This window comes from Passer montanus, unplaced genomic scaffold (assembly GCF_014805655.1).
Source record: "Passer montanus isolate IOZ18808 unplaced genomic scaffold, ASM1480565v1 scaffold85, whole genome shotgun sequence".
NCBI lineage: Eukaryota > Metazoa > Chordata > Aves > Passeriformes > Passeridae > Passer > Passer montanus.
The window spans coordinates 2786645-2807633 of record NW_024373812.1 but is presented as its reverse complement, the minus strand read 5'-3'; the positions used below and the strand labels follow the sequence as shown (position 1 = coordinate 2807633).

At 36.9% G+C, this 20989-nt stretch overlaps 1 protein-coding gene across 2 annotated transcripts; it reads left to right on the top strand.

Moving 5' to 3' along the window:
* Positions 1 to 370: 370 nt before the first annotated feature.
* CAAP1 (caspase activity and apoptosis inhibitor 1) lies at positions 371 to 17408 on the top strand. 2 transcript variants are annotated; one of them, XM_039733268.1, is made up of 6 exons: positions 371 to 691; positions 1610 to 1810; positions 3266 to 3350; positions 3968 to 4043; positions 11702 to 11775; positions 15682 to 17408. In XM_039733268.1, exons 1-6 carry the CDS (start codon positions 386 to 388, stop codon positions 16023 to 16025), a joined length of 1086 nt encoding a protein of 361 aa, XP_039589202.1. In that variant the 5' UTR covers positions 371 to 385; the 3' UTR covers positions 16026 to 17408. The 2 variants fall into 2 exon arrangements, with proteins under 2 accessions (XP_039589202.1, XP_039589203.1); XM_039733269.1 differs by lacking the exon at positions 371 to 691 and adding an exon at positions 704 to 984.
* Positions 17409 to 20989: the final 3581 nt, after the last annotated feature.

Here is a 20989-nt window from a genome sequence, read left to right as displayed (position 1 = left end):
TCAAGTCCATCATCCACCCAGCATTATCACTGTAACCATTGAACCATTAAACCATACCACCAGCATCAGATCCCAACATGTCTTGGACACCTCCAGGGATGGTGGCTCCACCCTCAGGGACACGTATTCCAGTGCCTAACCACTCTGAGTGATTTTTTTTTTTTTTTCCCAAATATGTAACCTGAATCTCCCATGTCTCAGATTAAGGCCATTTCCACTTGTCCTCTCACTGCAGGCACGGCAGGACAGACTGACCCCCACCTCACTACCCCCTCCTTCCAGGGAGTTTTACAGAGCAATGCGGTCAGCCCTGACCATCCTTTTCTGCAGACTGAACAATCCTAGCTCCATATAAGATGTGTTTTCTCGGCCGTAGATCACCGATATGTGCGTGAACAGGCGGCGTGCCCAGGAGCGGCCGCAGTTTTCCCGCGGCCTCGCCGCGCCCCGGCCGCTCCCGAACATTCACAGCCATCCCGCCGGGGCGCGCCGCCGCCAGGGGGCGCTGCCCGCCAGCGCCGCCGGAAGCGGCGCGCGTGTGGCGGCGCGCGGGGCGGCCATGCCGGGCAGGAAGTCTTCCAAGGAGAAGAAGCGGCGCCGCTCGCGTTCCTGCTGCCCGGAGGGAGCCCCGGGGCCGGACGGCAGCGACAGGAAGCGGCGCAGCACCGAGTCCAGCCACGGTGCCCTGGAGGTAGCGCGGGCGGAGTCGCGGCGTCTGGCCGGTGCCGTGCCGCCTCTGCCTCCCCGGGCGCGTCCCGGTGCCGCGTCCTGGCGGCAGGGGCCGGCTGCGGTCCCGGCTGCGGTCGGTGTGCGGCTCCGGGGAGCGCGGGGAGGGCGGCGAGAAGCTGGGCAGCGCAGGCATCAGCGGGGGCCGGCCGAGCCCTGGCGCGCATCCCGAGAACCCCGGTCTGTGCTTTCCCGGTGTAGGAGGAGTGGCGTACAAGCTCGGGTGGCCCCAGTCGTGGTTCTCGTACTTGTGGCGTTGTGAGTCTTGTCGAGAATGTGTTGGTGTGCAAAAAAGGGTTGTGACATGCACGCCTAGGTGAATTCTGAGGCTGACAAAATATATTTCTGGCTGGTGGTTTGGTTTTGGTTTTTTTTTGTTTGTTTGGGTTTTGTTTTTGTTTATTCGTTTTAATTAGTTTTTTCTATTCTAGAGGTCCTCTGCTGATGTATGGAGGATGTATTTTCTAATACGAAACCCATTTTAGTTCTGTGAAGACTCTGCCACACTGGGGATTGTATGCAAATTTCTGTTTTAGCAGGCTAGCTGTAAATGATGACCTTTATGATTTAATTGCCCAGCTAATCAGATGGATTTCTTCTGCATTAAAGCATGCTTTCATGTGTAAACACCAGCTAAGTATTCGCAGATAATATTTAGGAGTACTTTTCACTTCCTGGAGCATGAAAAAATTTTCCTAGTGCAAAAATATTTTCAGCAATAAAATATGTAACTTCTGTAATGCAGTTACCTTGCAATGTGAAACACTGGAACTTGAGAAGTCCACATTAAGATGTACCTTGCATTTATGAAGGGAAAATTAGGTGAAGCTATAATTTTCTGTCTTCTGTAATTCACTAGAAAATGTGCCTTCCTTGATTTTAGGAAACAAAATGCAATGTACTCTCTGGAGAAAAAGTGGAAGAAGCTGAACAACCCAGTGATATAGAAGAAGGAGGATTAGATCTCACTGTGTCACTCAAACCTGTCAGTTTCTACATTGGGGATAAAAAGGAAATGCTTCAACAGTGTTTCTGTGTCATAGGGGAGAAGAAACTACAGAAGATGCTGCCTGATACTTTAAAGGTACTGAAATACACTTACCATTTATATACTTACTCTTGAAGGCTTGTGTAACAAAGAATACTTATCTCTTAAGGCTAGTGCATTTAATTTCAAAAGCTGCCTGTATATTTCTCAGCTAAAGCAGTTTCTCCAAAGTCAAGTACCTTTCTTAAGTAGTCTCCCATCAGTCATGTGTCTGGAAGATTTGCTGCTGTTATTCTAGGTTACTCCTTTTGCTATTGCTCAGCCTTTTCTAAACTTCAGCTTTAGCTTTAGACTGTCCCTCTGTAGTGGTTAGTTAAATGCAAAAGGATTTTTGTGGTTACAAGGAGTAATTACAGTAGTGTTGTTCGCTAATTAATGTGCTGAATTGTAAAGAAGATACTGATATCTACTTGTGGCAACTGATTTTCTTGCATGGTATTAAAACAATGTCTGAGATAAGAAAATAAAGCCCATTCTTTATAAACAGCTTCTGAAGCTGTAACTCCTATGGACTAAAACTGGAGTTTTACTGGCTTAGAGTATATGCTTTTTGAGTCTTGTGAACAATAGGACTTAATAAAATAAATTAGGCCACCAGCCTGTGCATAAGAAGAGGCTGTAAGTGAAATGTGTAATGTTTGTTAGTAATTGTAAATTTTTTGTCTCAAATTTTTATCTTAATGAGTTGTATTATTAATAAAAGTGAGACAGGACTTCTTCATTTTAAACACATGGGAAATTGCACACAGACTCGTCCATTTCTCATCTCTGGCAGAAGAAAAAGAGGCTGAGAAGCAGGAAGGAAAGACATTATTGAGTTTGTAGGGAAATTGCCTCATAGTGTAGAAACTTACAATATGACTGTTATGAGTGGTACAACCTGTTTAGCAGGTCCTAATTTTGGTACTTGTATATGGTATCATAGCTCATTTGAAAATGTGAAATTCCCAAATGTCACTGATAAAATCTATGGCAATGTATGTACTGAGCATGAGAAATGAATCACAGTTTACATACTTTCTTTATTTCCTGTGTTGTGATATGCTTCTCTCGGTGTGTTGTCAATAGCATTATTTTCTCCAGTTTGTGGACTTGGAGTCAACAGTTGCCTCTGATCTTTGCAAGCTTAATTACATAACCCAGCTTCCCTCTAGTGATGGAAAACTAGGAATAACCAGATCTGCAATTGTTTGCTGTTCCATGCTTCACACATACGGTCTGGTGTTTCTGGCGCTGTGTTGCAGCTGCAGTACAGACTGCAAGCCATTGGTCAGCTAACTGATAGAGTGTGTATTGCTTAATTTTTCTGATGAAATGCTATTACTTGTCATAACTGAAACACCTGGTTTTCTACAGCAGTTGCATCAATGCAGATCAGAATATGGGAGAGGCTTTAATCCAAGTTATCGCTTTATTACCATTAGACATCTTTAGTTACTTTCTTCACAGAAATTTTTAGTAGCTTTTGGTTTGTCTTATCTGTCTTCTTAGAACTGTTCCATGGACGAAATCAAAAGACTTTGCATGGAGCAGTTGGAGCTGTTATCTGAAAAAAAACTGTTGAAGATACTTGAAGGTATGAATGAAACTTTAAGACTGCACTGTACACCAGGGAATAGTCTGCCTCAACTGGATTTGCACTCTTTTTAGCTACTTAAATATATATATATATATACTAGTAAGTATAAATTAGTGTGTACATAATCACTCAGTTCCACCAAGACACACAGTTAAGTTATCTTTTACTTTGGTTAAAGATATGACATTCCAGCTTTTCACAGCTTTATTAAACTTGCACTTGATATTTATTCTTGATATTAAATAAATTCTTAAGGAATAAGAATTTATTTGTAAACATATTGCTGTCTTGTCAATGAAGAAAAACTCTTCGAGTCTGAGTGCTCCAGACTACCTTGCTTTTAATTCTGTATTTTTAGCACCCATAGTATTGTACTAATCAGAATACCCAATCAGATTTTTTGTAATCCAGTATAAATGTATGTGTAGCTAACAGAAGATTCACAAATAAGAGTTTTGGTTTTCACTAAGTCTAATTTTAGAACTTCTGCTTTAAGTGGGAAAAATCCTCTTCTGCTTATTGCAATAGAGTTTATAATTAAGAGTAAACCTAAGTATGTAGTATTAATTATATCACTTTCCTAAATTTTCATGTCTGAAACTGTGTATATCTAGGCAAGATTGGAGCTGATTCTGATACTGACGAGGAGGCAGATGGAGGAGACAAGACTGGAGGTGATTCAGTCAGTCAGTGAGTAAAAGACAAAACACTTAAACTTAATTTAAGGAAACTGAACAATTCAGAGATTTTTCATGAGAAATGATCAAATATATAATTGAAAGACCCAGTTGCTAATTAGTTGAATGACAATGAACTGTGACTACTAGCAGGCCCTAAACTTACAGGCATTGTCACTTTGTGACATTAAGTGTGTCTTGAGCACATAACTGGGTTCATAGTGGCATACCACCCATCAGCTGAGTTGTGGTAATTAAACTTTCATACTTGTGTCCTGCAACAGAAGTGGTGTGATTTAGTTTAACTGTCTTTGTGTGAGCTAAAGCAGTAAACCCCTCCCACTTAATTCAGTGAATTGTTTAAGTGTACTTTCAGTTCAGCTGAGATTTATCCCTTCTCTTTCAGCTTTTCATTTTGGTCTTTCATTCCTGCTTCAGTTGAAGCAGCACTGACACCTGTTCAATGCACTCTGATAAGGAGTGCTGCAGAATGCAGTTTCAAGAACAGAGGCTTCTGGTTTCTTGCTCTTATCTTGGCATCTGGCATTTTTGTAAAAGACTGCATTTCTTAACCTTTTTTTTAAATGCTTCTTTGTTTTTTAAAGACCATTTCTTTGTCAGGAGTTCACTCATTTGATAGTTTCTATGGAAGTAGTGAAGGGAATAAGAAAGTTACTAGTTATCATGCACAATGTGTCAAATTTAGTGAGGCTAACTTGTTTCTAGAAGACTAATAAGCTTTTATGTTTTCAATACTGACCTGATTACAGTTGGTCCATAGATTCACACTTAATAAACCTCTGAGACAGTACAAGACAATACAGTGGAGATGGGCAGATTAAAGTATCCTCCTAGCTACTGGTTTGGTTAGTTTATCTAAACCTCCTAAATAAGAACAAATTGATGGGAAAGGTAGTAACACTAATTAAACTTTCACATTCTGGTCAGCATTTTTCTTTAGCAGAGATTCAAAACAAGCTATGAAGTTATCACACAATTTTCTTCGATGACTTCTCATCATACAGATATACTAGAAAATTGAGTGAATACAAAGTTATGTTTCATTCTTTTCCTTGTGATACAGTTTTAATACCCTTTGACACTGTTTCTTCTGAGGTTCCATTTGGAGCCCATTGTTTATGTATCCCGCTGTGCTATTTCTTGCCTATGTGAATGGGGTCATCATTAGTCTGCTTTAAAAACTAGCTTTCTTATTTTGGACATTGCCCTCTGCTGGCTGTTTAGAAAAGCAGGTAGAAAAATTTAAAAACTACAAAATATGCTAAATATTGGGTCTCTTTATGTAGTGTAGTGGTCTCTTTATGTGGAGTAGTCTCTGTTAAGTGATTGATAATTTGTCAGTGAACTTCTAAATAGAATGAGGAGACAGACTTGCTGGCTTTAATGGGTAAAGCCATTAAAAATAGCCAAGTTTTTTGATTCCCTGAGAAATTGTGTTGTTTGGGGTCTTTGTTTAAGGCCTAATTCACAAGCTCTTTACTATTGCAAAATACATTACTTTATCTCCAAGATGTATGGCAGGAGTAGTGCTGCTGGATTTCAGTAAGGTTGTTCTGTGTCTGCAAGATGTTTCAAAGCTACTGTTGAGACATGTATTTATGATACTTGATACAGTAGATTGTGTAAATTCTTTCTTATGTGGAAATCATTTGAGCTGGTAAAAATCTAAAAAGAGGAAATTAATGAATAAAAGTACAAAATAAGAAAAATCAGAATTTACAATTTTTTAGCTAGTGGATATCTGAAGACACTTAACCTATTTTCCCATGCCAGTTAGGAGGATTTCAGTAACTGACAGTAAATCATGAAGAAATTTTGTTCAAAAAAGGTAATAGAAACTGAGAGGTGTTGTTCATAGTTGTAGAGCAAATTACTTCCTGTGAAAAACAGTGGTTGAGGTGCCCCTTGTTCTTGTATCTGTATCCTGATAGTTTAGGGTTTCAGACTGCTCCAAACTGGGCAGGCAAGTTTTAGGAATTGGGGCTTTTCTTCTCCCTTTTAAAAATAGCATTCTGCCTCAGTGGGTACTATCTGAGAACCTTGGCTCCACAGTTTGGCTGTGTGCTAGCATTAGCAAAAAGAAAAGAGAACAGAAAAGCTGTTTGGATGATAGAAAACTAAAGGGATAGGAGAAGATGAGGAGAGTTAAGGTTTTATGTTAATCTTGAAGTCCAGTGCTCAGTAAGTAGACCAATATGATACTTTTACAACTGTAAACAGTCACAAGCACTTTTTACTAAGTAGTCTAATCTTTGGGCCTTGGGTCAGCTTCTTTATAACCTGTAAGTAATTATAAATGCAAGTTTTCAAAACTTCAGAAAACTGTGTTTCAGCAACAAGTCAGCCACCAGAGAGGCTTAAGGTGCAAATGTGAAAAAATAGTGAAAACTGCCTTGCCAAGAAAAGCAAGCATTGCTTGTAATTATTAGTTATAATTCTAATCTGGATTTAAGTAGGTAAATTTGTTTGCCCTGGGAATAGAAAAGACTTTTCATTAAAAAAGGCAGTTTCTCTATTTATATAATTGCTATTAGTTCTTCCTAGGTTATCTTAATTGCTTGCGGCTTTTGTATCAATTACTTCTTTTCCTGCATTCTATTATAACTTATTTGTTTTAAATGTGACTTGTAGTAATTTTTTCATGGAAATGTAAATGTGGAAAGGGGAAAAGTGAGTAACAAGCTGTACTCTAATCATAGTGTTTTAACTGATTGGAAACATCCCTTTGTGTCTCTTATTATTGTCCTTTGCAAAAATAAATTCAACAAACATAACCTTTAGCTATCTGCATATATCAGCTGAAATCCAGAAAGCTTGAATCAATACATCTACAGAAATTTCAAATGAAATAAGCAAATTACTCTCTAAAGTCTCTAAAGCGCTGTTTCCTGTCTCTACCAGCTAAAAGTAGCAGGGATTTGGGGAAGTTTCTCCAGCTACAGGAAGTTTGCAAAATTCAGATCTCTATGTGGAGCTTTTAGATAGTATTGCATCTAATTGTAAATGGACTCTTCCTTTTTTGGTTTTTGCACATATCCTCATTCTGTTACCGGAAGTGGAAGTCCTGAGGCTTTCCTTAAATTTCAACTATGTAAAAGCTTCACATGCTTACATTAGCATGTAAAACAATTGTTATTTTATTTTATTGCGAGCTTGTTCTGTGTGAAGCATTAGAGATCCTGCAACAAATATACAGAAGAACTAAAGAAGCAGGGACTGTATTTACCAGTAACTCAAAAATGCTGTTGCAATAGATAAATTTTGTTATTTGTGAACTCTCTATAGGCTTTTGAATATGCAGTTCTCAGATTTTTATTGCTGTTTCTGTGTTACTGTCTGCAATGGAATACTGTTAAACCAAGAGAATTACTACATACAAAGTTTCCAACTAAACATCAGATGTTTAATTGACAGGAGCCAGATAATGTCTTGTAAAAACCAAGTAGCTATTTTTCATCTTATTCAAAAAGTGCTAGCATGCTTTTGAGCTATTTCTTTTCTTTTACCTGAATTGACTCTTCAAATATCCTCTAGCAGAACAAGTGAAAGTAAGTTACATGCTGTAGAAATAAAAGATTATTAAAAGAACAAGCATTCTAATGTCACTATAATGATCAATGTTCATATGGGTCTGAGTAAATGATCTTTTGCCTTCAAAATCACATTGGGCTTATTTTTTTCACTGAGTGAAAATTTGCAGTTTAATATTTGCTGTTTCAAGAATTTATAGGCATTTTACTGCTTTGCAGTCAAAAGTGCAGTTTTTGCTTATTTTATTTTGGAAAAGTTAGCAGTTTAAAGTTTAGTCTTGTTATAACATGTTATGCTCCTGGCTGCTGGGCTGTTCACAAGCATGCAATTACCATCTGATATTTACCCCTGTAAGACAATTCGGTTATTTTCAGCATTTGGAATCACTGTAACAACCAGCTACATGAGTCACTGAACAGGTACATCAGCATTTGGCTAATTTGCTTCACTGCCTTCTCTTCTTGTGGTGTCCTTAAACATCACCTGTAACAGGACTGATGGACTTTGCATAGCTCATTAAACTATTTGACTAACACCTGTCTTTTGAGATACCTTTCTTGAGAAGCATTACTTTGTAAGAACTTTTTTCCCTTTTGTTTTTTTTAACTTGCTACTTAATGCTTCTTAATTATTTTGGTTCTCATTTGTCATTGAAAACTTGGAACAAAAATTTGCAGGAATCTTTCACGGACTTGGGACTTCAGGAAATGTTTTTTAGGCCTGGAACTAAGTGCAAAGTCAAATTTTAATTCAGGAAGGTATATAATGTCAAAAATAACATAGGTCCCTGTCTCAAGTCTCACTGGAGATTTAGGTGAATGATACTTTTCCTTCTGGTCTCCAACGCCATTGACCACTGAAACCTGGTATCTCTGCCACGAGTATTGGAGAGCTACTGTCTCAGTCCTTAGCCATCTGCTCCTCTGCCAGTACTTATTTTCCTAACCTTTGCTGTGTTTTTACCCCACTTTGCATAATCTACTGGAGTTGCGTACCAAATCACCTTCAAACCCGGATGCTTTGAGAGCTGTACAAATTCCTGTAGCAAACTGTGTACAGAAACCATTTGTGTGAGCCCCGTTAGGAATAATACTAGTGTGGTGCATGCCAACGTGAAATGCATGCTCTACTAAAATGACGTAAATTTAAATTTACGACATTTGTTGTCAGCAAATTGTACCTGTAGTTAGCTTTTTTCTGCTGCAAAGATCATACTGTGAAAATGTTCTGTTTAAAATAATAAATTAGAAATTCTGAGTTTATTGCTTGGAAGATTAACTTTGAACTTAACTGTCATCTTGAGGGAGAAATATAAAGGCTGGCAAAAGGGAGACACTCTAAATTACTATTGTCACTTACCAGCATAGCATGAAAAAAAGAGAGTATTAAATATGTATAAGGTCCCTTAATTTTAGAATAACGTATCTTCTGCTCCCATTGTTTGAAGACCACCCTTTCTTAAATGTATACCACAGTACAGATAATTAAGATAATGTTTTTCACTAGCAAACAGATAGGCTAACAAGTTCAAAGCCAAACTGAACAATGAACTTAAAATGCATTTGTTGGGCCAGTAGATGGTGCAAAATGCCTATGAAGCAAAGTCATGAAGGCTGACCAGCAATGCAGTCCAATCCACTCAATTCTGAGAAATTAAAACGTGCTGTAAAAGTACTTCTGTGTCCTAAAAATTCTTTTGCTGACAGTAGGTAGTCTCTAAAGAAATATGGGTTTGCTGTAGTTATTGTTAAAGTCAAGGCATTAGGAAGAAACTTTACAAGTTTCAATGTGTGATTTTTTTTAAAGTTGGTAATTTCTATTTATGCAACTGTTAAAATGGTTTTGGATAATTTCATGGCCAGTTTTTGAACTATTGTGGTCACTTTGTTTTCTCTCAAAGAGATGATTACAATTCCTCATCAGACATCAAGGTGATATCAGAGTTGTGAAATCTACTGTCTGAATACTATTGGTGCAAGATCAGGCTTTTTCAAGTGGCACTTTGCTGTCCAGTGCAGACATGACTACTGAGTTCAAAATGGTGAAGTATGTGTGTGAAAGAGGATGGGACAGGGGCAGCCAAAGCTTCTTCTGCTCTTAGTGATGATCAGGGTATATCCTAACCTAATTTTGGTCAAGAGTTAAGTAACTAAATGCAACAAATTGTTAGGAGTTGCTTTAAAAAAAAAAAAAAAAAGTGTGGCTCCATCCACATCTGCTGACCAATAGCTGGTCTGAAATCTATGTCTCTCCCTGGCTGTTGGCACAGAAGCCCACAAAGTTTGTATCCTTGTTGCTGTTGCTGCTCAGACCTCCTTGTGCATGCAGGTGCCTCTGATGGCAGGCATAGGCCTGTGATTGTCCCCAGTAGCTGATGCTGTTCATCTCTGGGGTATCTAATGCTCTGTTATCGTCCCTCAATTTGCCTATTTGCAGAACTTAGTCTATTTTTTTGAATTTCGCCTCTGATTTTACAGTCTGTTTGATACCTTGCATCCTGCTTGTTGTCTAGACTAGTTCAGATTTGCTGGTGTATTACAAGCATCTATTTACAGCTGCATGACAGTGAAAATCCTGGAGAAGGTGTACATTTTTCATTCTACGTGATATGTGGCAGCACATTCCTGTAGGCCCTTCTGACTTCTGGTCTCTTTTGCAGTTGCTGGCACACATGTGTGGGCATGTTTAGATTATTCTCATCTTATTTGGAAAAGGTGTTAGTGTAGCCATGTGGCTCAATAAATTGGCAGAACAGACTGGTGTTCACATCCAGGGCTTTGTTAGGCAAGCGTAGTGACCTGTTTATTGTCCTTAATGAGTTATTGCATGATACTTTACACATTTATGTTCCAATGGCTAAAAAAAGTGGGAGAAAAATGGAGAGTCTGTTGATGTAGCCTTTGCCACTTCAGAAAAGGAAGTAGAAGTGAAAATACCTGCCTCTCATCTCAGACCACAGTTTCTAGAAATATTATGGTGTTCCTCCTCCTGATAAAACCATTGGGCACATAGAAAAACCCAACTTATAGAGGATGAGGAAAATAGATACGTGTTCACTTTCAGGAAAGCCCTAAAGGCCCTTACTGAGAAACAATTTGGGCACATAGAAAAAACCCAACTTATAGAGGATGAGGAAAATAGATATGTGTTCACTTTCAGGAAAGCCCTAAAGACCCTTAGTGAGAAACAAGTTGTTAGTCATTATATTTACATGTGTGACACCAGAATACTGCTGCCTTTCTATAGTGTTAAGTTCCCGTGGACAGGAGAGCTGCATTGACTCTGTATTAATACAGGTGAAGCCAATGACACATTAACATTCAGTTTAGAAATTTGGCACTTCTGTGGTCAAAATGCTCACTGGATGAGACAACTGAACTCTTCCTGTGATTCTGGATCATTCCACCTGTACCCTTCCTGTATGTTTTACCTTATTTCCACAGTTTGTGTAACTAGTGTGTGTGAAGTACATGAAGGACAGTAGCCTTTCACTGAAGTGTCTCTTCCTCACACTTGTGTAAAGAGTTGAAACCTTACACATCAAGGGTAGAAGTCTTTAAGTAGTAGAAATAGATAAATGTGAGTACTGAATACACTGTAATAGCTGAGTTGTAAACAGTTTCATTTTAAAAGATATCCCTTTGTGAAACAAGATTCTGGTTTAGGAGAGGTTGGTGATGATCTGATGATAATTTTATGAAAATAATTGTTTCCTTTCAATATAAGACAGTAAATAGTATTTGAGCAGAGTAGAAATTATGGTTTTCCCAAACTACTTAATTATGTGTCAATTTATTTTGAGTTTTACAGAAAAGCCCCTAATATGAGAAGCTTTTCCTTTATAACTGCTCATCTGTGGTTCCTCAGTCATAGCCATTGAGGATTGTTACTCTGAAAGGCAAGGATGCAGTGGAAGTAATTGCTTTATCCTTGTATATCACAAGGCAAAACAAAAAAAGTTTATTTTCAAGTGCTCACATTAGCTCTCTTTTCCTTCTGCCCTTATTCCTACTGTAGCTGGCTTGTTGGCCTACCACCTGATAATTGTTTTAGTTTCTAAAAAATATTCTGTTACATTTTGAATTATGGTGATTAAAATGTGTTCTTAATTGTTTCCAGACAGGACAACAGTATAGACTCAACTTCTTCTCTGAGAGAAGACAGCAAGCTGGAAGGTCAGGAGTCAAAACAAGGTATGTAGTAGAGAAAGCTGAAATTTTGTGTTCTCGATGTTGGCCAGTGACTAATTTCTGTTGTTGGCCAGTGACAGCTCTGTTGTGAACAGAGAATGAACATACATTGAGAAAGAGTATTTTGTTTTGTGTACTTTCTCTTCTTAAATGCAAAAACACAGCTTGTGAGACATTCAAGTACTACAGTGATTGGTAGGATAGAAAATGCAAAGGCTTGTAAGTTATTGGTGCACATTTGCACTTTCTACACAAGAAAACAGTATTTTTAGTCTGCAGTAGTATTTGTTTTATTCCAATCATTAAATCAGCATATATAACAATTGCCAGTATTAGTTTGTACATGGAGCACTAGAACTATAGGTGTTTCTGTCTCAGTTAATTTTCATTTTGACTGGCTCTAAGCAGAAAGATCAGAAATAGCTTTTCCAGTCAAAGAATGTTGCAAATTCTTCTAAGCTACATTTCTTTTCTGCAAAGATGTAACTTTATTTGCTTCTTGCAACTGGTATTTCACAATTCAGAATGTTGTCTAAAAGATGTCTCTTGGAATGACTTTTGAAACATTTCTTTTCTGAATTAGCTAGTGAGAAATGTTAAATAGGAAAGGAAAGAGTCATACATAAGCACCAAAACTCTTAGATGTGAATTGCTATGATTCTGAATAATCCTTTAAATGTTGCTTGTTGTACTGTTGGAGGAATCTTAGAACTGACAGATATCCTGCAGATTTCTTCTGCTTCTGTGTTATCAAAAGGAATTGATGGTTGCAAGTGATATAATTGTTGTTTTCTTTATGACTTAATCAACCAGAGCATCATGATTGCTTTAGGTTGTAACAGTGGCTTCACTCAAGATGTTAGCTTTTAAGAACTTTTGGGAATATTGTATAGATTAGAAAATGTGACTCCAGTCATTCTCCTTCTGCAGCCTGAGAAACTGTGGGATGAAGAAGAGAGAATGAGAGAATAAGTAAAAATGGATACAATTAAAATTTAAAAATGGAATTAAATGTGGTAAAATGAATTTTGCAACTGTAGATGAAGGTAAAAGTAAAAGTTACCAAAATTAAAAAGATAATGAGAAATGCCAGCCATGATCCTTATTACTGTAAAAACACAGATGCAAAAGAGGGAAATAAAGCCTGTTACCTCATTAAACATCTGTGGGCCAAAAAGCCTGAATGAACACTGAATTCCACAGTTTTGGAGGCTCCGATTTCTAAATAGAACCCAAGGTTGTTCTCATCCTTGGGTTCTATTTACTAAGTCTGGGACAGACATGAATGACTTAATATTTTGTTCCTTTTTAATGTGATCAGTTGATTCAAAAAGGAGTCCTATGGTGGCCTGACCCCAGCCAGCAGTAGGCACATACCAACCCTTCAATAGCTTGTCCCTCAGTGGGATAAAGGTGACAGTCAGCAAAACAAAATGAGGACAACTTATGAGCCAATATAAAGACTCTTTAATAAGTGAAGCAAGAGCTGTACATTGAAACAAAGCAAAAATAAGAGACTTAGTTACAAGCTCCTACTAGCAGCCAGATATTTAGCCACTTTCTGGAAAGCAGAAACTCAGCATGCATGACAGTTACTTGGGAAGGCAGATGCCAGTGTTGTATGGTGGAATATATCCCTTAGGTCAGTTTGGCTCAGCTGTCCTGGCTCTGCATCCCTCCCAGCCTCCCAATTTACTCTCTGTGGGGTTAGAGTGAGAAACAGAGAAAGGCCTGAGGCTGTTCAAGCACTCTACAGCAGTAGCCAAACCGATGTGTTATCAACATGCTTCAGAAACAAATCCAGAATCAGCATCATGCACTCTGCTGTGAAGAAAATTAACTCCATCCCAGCCAGACTCAGTAGAGCTCAGTTTAACTTTGGCAGTAAAATAGGATGATCAGGCTCATATGTTAAGTTTCAGGCTTTGAACCGTGATCCACTAATGCAGCTGATTTTTTGATCCATAGGAATGCTGCTTGGTTGACCAGCATCTTAGGTAAACATTGACTGATACTGTGAAGAAAGAAAAATTACTGTTTCTTTATCATGTTGTTTCCCATTCTGATCTTTTGCAAACATTGTGGCTTGCAAGGTAAAGTTAAAAAGATACTGTTCAAAGATGACTAAATGGTATAGGAAATAGGGGAAACTGCATATGAAACAAAATACTAATCCTGAAGTTACTGTCACAGTAGAAACTGGGCGATCCTGGCCCTCAGTGAGCTATCCTGGACAACCGGTTCCCCGCTGGGCTTCAGCCCCCCGGCAACCATAAAAGAAGACCCTTGTATGTTCATCTCATGAGTCATTTTCGTACACTTTGCTGTGAGGAGAATTTTTTGTAGCCTTGTTTATTTTTTAGGCTTTCAGATTTTATTATTTCAAAATTGTGATTTATCTTGCTTAGAAAAAAGCTGAAAAGTGATCTGTAAACTTCTTTTATATGTCTTAACATATAAATGTATTTTTTGTGAGCTGAATTTGCTTTTCTGTTAGCTTTGTTTGGAATTTTTGAGGTGCTACATACCTTAGCTGTGTATGTGAGTGCCTTCTCAGGGTGAGTGTGCATAATTCTTAAATCTGAACTTAAATACTGTGACAATCACAGCCTGATACAGAGTGATTGCAAATTAATAACTGCATTGTGTTTAATACACAAAAATTTTCAATACTGAATTAACAAAACCCTAATGTTTTAAAATATTACTATTGTTTATAAAACAATTTTGAGCTGTTTTGATTCTTCCTTTCCTCCCTCCTTTTGTTTTTTTAAGTAGAGAAATTGCATTTATAGCTTTCGAAGTAGTCAGTATTGATTTTTTTTTTTTCCATACTCTCAGGATGGGAGTAATGTTGTAAACCCTGAGAAAAATAGATCTTCCTAAGGTTTTTGGGCATTTTTCATGTATTATTACCAAGTGCATACAAGTACCATAAAGCATTAAAACTGTTTTAAAAAAAAGAATAACATTTTTTCTAAAGCCTTGTTTTTCTGTGCAAGTGGTAAAAATAGCATTACCAAAAGTAATAAAAAATAATATAATTATAAAGTCTGTGTAATCACTAACTTTATCATCATCTGACTACACATTATTCATTTTAAGTTGGAACCAATCCTGCTCTTAATTTCCATATTTACAAAAGCTGTTGAAAGAGTATGAACTTCTGAGGCCAGTGTGTCAAAAGCAAGTCTTGCTGTAGCCAAATTGAGAGAACAGTTAGTTAGGTTCTGTTAGAGCTTTGCTTTTATTTTATTAAATAAATTATGTTTTTAATTTTAGTTTTGTTAATTTTAAATTATATTCTAATTATGTTTTTAAAAATACATTCCATCTTTCAGCCACAATTAATAACCAAAGTATTAAATTCCTCCATGTTTTTATATGGAGTTAAATACATCTGGAAGACTAATCATATATTCTGAGTAGTTGCACTATAAGTAGAGTTTCTATTAATTTTTAGTCTTGTGTCTCACTAAAGTCCCACTCCTCTTAAAATACATAACATAGTTAAGTGTAGTTTTTGAAGTTGCATTCTGAAAATTCAGTTTATTTAAGAGATAAGTGAAAATCAGTTTTGCACTGCAAAAGCTTTCTTTAATACAAAATTTTATGACAATTTAATTAGGAAAATAAGTAATATAATTTCACAGGAGGGAATAATTTTTCCTGGTACTAATGCTTTGCTATACTGCATGTTCTTTTAGAATGGCATAAAGATGCATTAAAACTCATATAAATTAGCTTTAAAAGTTGGAGGAGACAAAGAAGAGGAGTTGGTTATAAATAGATTTTTTCCTAGATTTTTTTCATTCTTTTAAATTAACACTTTAAGCAGAAGTGATTTTGTAAGTTGAGGTAAAAACAGTTCTGTTGGGCAACTCTGTGATAGTTATGTTTTTGTTACAGGTAAGGGAGAAGATAGTGATGTCCTCAGCATAAACGCAGATGCATATGATAGTGACATAGAAGGGCCATGCAACGAAGAGGATGGTCCAGATGTGCAAGAGAGCACTGTAAGAAGTGGAGCTGGCCAGATAGATGACCTTCAGAAGGACATTGAGAAGAGTGTGAATGAGATTCTGGGGTTGGCAGAGTCCAGCCCAAAGGAGCCTAAAACAGCAACCTTAGCTGTTCCTCCATCAGAAGATGTTCAGCCATCAGCACAACAGCTGGAGCTTCTGGAACTAGAGATGAGAGCCAGAGCTATTAAGGCTCTGATGAAAGCTGGTGATGGAAAGAAACATCCCTGAGACTGTTCAGATTTCATTTTCACTATTTGTTTTGAAGAAGGTGATGTCTGTTCTCTTCAGTGCTACAGTGTGTTTGGGTTGGGTGTGACATTCCTCCTTTGGACTGTGTTGTATATCCTGATCTGTGGTTCAGTGGTTTTGTTGCCTTTAGTGTGCTGCTTCCATGACATGCACAAACAGTGGTTGATGAGGTGTCTTCCCTGAGATGAGGTGCCCTTGTGCTTGGGTCACCTCCTCAGGGAGTCACACCACATACAGAGCTGTGCCAGGTACCTGGTGCCTTCCAGAAAGGTTGTTGTAGAAACTTAGAATCATTGAATGGTTAGGGTAGGAAGAGATTTGAGACTGCTTAATTCTTCTTGGGGCCCATCTCATCATAATGTAGGTATTCTCAGTAGAGTATGATGCTTTGTGTAAAAGCATACTTAATTTTTTAAAATTTGAATTCCTAAAGGAAAGGATTTTTACCTTTCAAATAAACAGTTGAACATGTTGTTTTCAGAGGTAAGTGCCTGAAAGAGACAGGGCAGTTTATTACACTGGCATGTAGTCTTGTCAGTTTTCTCCACTGTTCTGTATTATAACTGGAGAAAACAAAGTTTCTTCCTAACTTTTGTTTTGAATATTTGGCCTAATATTTAGCAAATCAAACAGTTCAGATGATCTTGAGCTTTTGTCATTCAATTGATGTAGTCATTTCATATCCCCTGAATGTAGGAAAATCCACCTAATTTCAGTATGTTTTTTTAGAAACGGCATTGAATTTATTTATAAAGATTTAAAACATAAATTCTGTTTTTATCCATTTCAAGGTATTTGTTTATAAATAAAATTAATTCCAGAATGAATTGTCATGCTATAATATCTTACAACAATAAAATGATTTTAATTTTTTTACAACTAGTGCTGGCTGCTAATCAAAGCATATTAAAATATTTGTGTTTGTTTACACATGCAGGCATCATTTTTTTTTCTGTGAAGGTATGAAGTTTACAATTGTACTCTTCCTTAAGTAAAATAATGTATTATGTATTTTTATTCATGAATTTTCCTTGGTTGTTACTTAAAAAGCTGGTTACATTCTTTGCAACAGTAGCAGATGTAATTTCCCCTACTATTGTGTAATATTACTGCAAACCTTTGTCTATTCAGATATTATGTCTTGAATTCTTTTAAGGTTTATAATTTTCTTTTTTTTCTTCTATTTTATCTTCCTTCTCTTTTTTCCCTTTCTTTTTTCCTGTTTCCTTTTAAATCCTTTTCTTTAGCAAGCTTCTTGTATATTTCTTAAGTCTGCTTGATTTCCTCTACAACCAACATTATTGTAAAATGTTAGTGTAGTGTAAATTTGATAATAAACTAAAACCTTCATTAAATACAGCTGATAGAAATACAGTGTGCTTCTACTAAGTGATGTCAGTGACCTGGGTAAAGTACACCTGACTCTAGTGCTATCCACATCATCAACATTTTTTCTATTATTTTGTAGCAAATGGAGGCTGTAAGTGAAAATATATACACATAATTCAAAAAGTAACTACTGTCTCAAAGTCTGAGGGTGTTGTCTCTGGTCAATTTCATTGAGTCGTTTGGTGAACTTGTGTTCTATTTGAGTCTGGAGAAACTAAGTAATCAGAGAAGGACAGTGGCAAAACTTAGATGTGCTGTCTTTACAAAGTCATAGGCTGGTGGAGTTGTGTTAGATTTCAAAGATACACTTTGAAAAAGATAGATACACTTTCAAAGATACACAAAGATACAGTGCTGCTGTACTTAGGTCATTGAGGCACTGAGCACCTCACCTTCCCTGCTGTGGAAGTGCAAATCTTGCTTGCAAGGGCATTTCTTGCATCACCAGAAGAAGCCACATGTATGAAGTTTATTCAGTGATGTTGCAAAACAACACATTTCAGTTGTTTGGCAGCACAAAAATACTGGTGAAAGTAATGATAAACTAGAATGCAATTGCCTTGTACTGACTACTTTCTGGAATATATAGTATTTATTATTTTTCTACTGGTTTCCCAGGTCACCCTTAAAAGTTTGTTTTATACATGTTGAACTGTTTAAGCTTATTATTTCAAGCTCTGTAGCAAGAAGTTGCAAGTGCTAACTTTAACATGTAGTCTGACAGAGATGAAACAGGTTTACTATGCATATGACAGAAGATTAGTAATTGCAGCCTAATTAAATTTGGAATTAAAACATAAGAAGTATTCCAAGAAAATTCAATTAAGCTGTTTACAAAAAATAAAAAAAATAATGTGAGATACTTAATGTGATTGGTTGCACAAGTGCTAATTCATTTTTGGGATTTGGTATTGTTGCTGCTTAGGTTAAAAACAGATCAGCTAAATTACATGTGTTCTTGCATTGATTTGTATCACTGAAGAGATTTAAAAAAACAGTGTATTTAAAATATTTATTATACAGCTGTTTTGTTTTTCACTTTTAAATATGTCTGTGATCTTTCCTTGAAAAATAAATTTATTATTTTATTTGGAAGAAGAGGCAATTTGTATGTAAAATATATTGAATTATTTATGAAACGTTAAAATAGTGTTACTGGCTTTTGATCAACCATTTTGTCAGGGAACAGATCTTAAACACTGGTTGTTGGTCAGCATGAAAAAGATCTTTTGAAGAGGAGGAGGGTTGATTGTATGTGTACTAGATGAGTAAAAAGGTATGACCATACAGAGTCAAAAGTATTTATCTCTGTTTGGAGGCTTTGCTGTTATGGTGATTTCATAGAGAATTAGAAATAGAATTAAGGATGCCAGTTTTGAGAGACAAATCACAAATATTTCCACAGAAAGTAATTAGTTCCCCTTGTAACACACCTTTCAATACAGTATTCGCTCTCAAAAGTATTTTGCCTAAGAGACTTTATTTTAAGCTATGTTATAAAGCATGTTCTTTGCAGTTTGAAATTAGTGTAATTGTTAATTGTAGTAAATGAAATTTTGATCACTGATAATACAGGTTGTATTTGGAAAACCAGAGAGTCAGATAATCTGTATAGATGACAGAAGATGCTGCTGTTCTAACTGGGTACTATTGAGATGCCAGATGAAACGCGAGCTGTTCAGCACTGCATTGTGAGTCTTGCCAAAGGAGTCAGCTGGGTAGCACTTTACTGTGGCCTTGTCTGCAGTTTCAAAAACAGCAGCCACCTTGGGGAAACCTTGCAGTGGGACAAAATGTCTTTTCACCAGCTGATCCTGTACAGAGCCAGAGTTTTCAAGTTTGTAAATGGTTGCTTGGTTGTCATTATTATTTTTTAAATCACATTTACAAAAGCATTTACTGTCACTAAAGTTGCTTTATTTTTTTTTTTCCTGTGGCTAAAGCATTCTCTAAAAACATCAACTGAAGAAAGGCTTTATGCACATGAGTGCATAGTAAGTTATTATGTGGCATTTTGTGTGCCTATCTTAAAATTATAAACACTGATTCAGCTTTATGAGATCACTGACACTGGTAAATATGCCCTTTTAACAGAAGATAATTGAAAATTAATTGTGAAATAAGGCCTTTAGTCAGGAAGGGAGATTAGGTGGTTAATTACTCCAGTAACATAAGAACAGCATAATTTTAGGAGCATAGGCAGCAAATTAAAAACTGATTATAAAGTCCTGCAATTTAGTCCCAGTAGTATAAACCTTCATGTTTATTGCTAAGTCAATCTGAAACATATGTAGAGAAGAAAAAAGTTTGTTCTCTTTATTTGTGGTCAAATATGGATGTTAAAATACTTGATTTTGTGGGGGTGGAGCTGAAATCCCATGTTTCTTGGCCCTTTTTTAACATTAATATTGAAATGTGTAAACAGAATACATAAAAAGAGGAGAAAAATTACTGCTTGTAGGAAGGGCTAGCCACATACCATTCAATCAACATGATTCTGTAGTCAGGTAAGGAAAGATCGCAAAAATTTAAAACTAAATATTACATATTTATTGCGTTATACAGCCCAATAATAACATGAAAAGAAACCTCAACCCAAATATAAACAGAGAATGGAACATGTTAATTTGTTCATTCATTGCACCATCATTTTTTTAAACAGTGCATAAAGGTAACTTTTTGTGCCTGGGATCCTTGATTATTGTCAATCTCAAAATTGATTTTTTAAATTTTTTTTTTTTTGTATCTAATAGTTCTGCAAAGCCATGGATTGTCTAATCTAAAGCCTTGCCCTTCATCTTGTGTTTCCAGACTCATCCTTGTTTCACTCATCATTGACTTTTGTGCCTGGGATCCTTGATTATTGTCAATCTCAAAATTGATTTTTTAATTTTTTTTTTCATATCTAATAGTTCTGCAAAGCCATGGATTGTCTAATCTAAAGCCTTGCCCATCATCTTGTGTTTCCAGACTCACCCTTGTTTCACTCATCATGTGTTTCCAGTCAATCCTACTTTACTTAAGAAGTCTCAGCTTCACTTCACTGGAATATTGTGTACAGTTCTGCATGACTGTATTGAAGGCCTGTCCACTGGGAGTGGAGCAGATGCAGATAAAGTCTTCTAAGGTTGCCAGAGGAGCACAGGACAAGAGACACAACTAGAAAAGTTTGTTTAGTCTATGCATGTTGACACTAGCCTTAAAGGCAGGCAGAAACAGAGTACTGGGAAAGACATTTAAGCTGAATGTGAATGCTGGTGAGGAAGTATGCATACATTTTGGTGTGGTTGCTTATTCCCAGGCTGTCTCCTGTTCGCCTCCCTGCTGTTGTGCAGCTAGTGTTAATGTGGGTATGTACAGATCCACATCAGGAAACTTACTCACGCAGGGAATCCTGATCATCTCCTTCTCACTTGGGGCACCATTCTGGTTGAATTTGCTGTTTGTTGGCACAACAGAATGAGTAGTGAAAATCCAACTGCTGGATTATATTACATAAGTGATAACCCACGTTCTTCCAGTTCTTAAAAAATGCTTTACTGATGTATAGTTAT

Excerpts from the sequence above, each read along its gene's own strand:
- CAAP1 (XM_039733268.1), top strand. The coding sequence starts at position 386 with ATGTGCGTGAACAGGCGGCGTGCCCAGGAGCGGCCGCAGTTTTCCCGC. Across the intron at positions 692-1,609 it reads CCAGCCACGGTGCCCTGGAG|GAAACAAAATGCAATGTACT; the intron begins GTAGCGCGGGCG and ends CCTTGATTTTAG. Across the intron at positions 1,811-3,265 it reads TGCTGCCTGATACTTTAAAG|AACTGTTCCATGGACGAAAT; the intron begins GTACTGAAATAC and ends CTGTCTTCTTAG.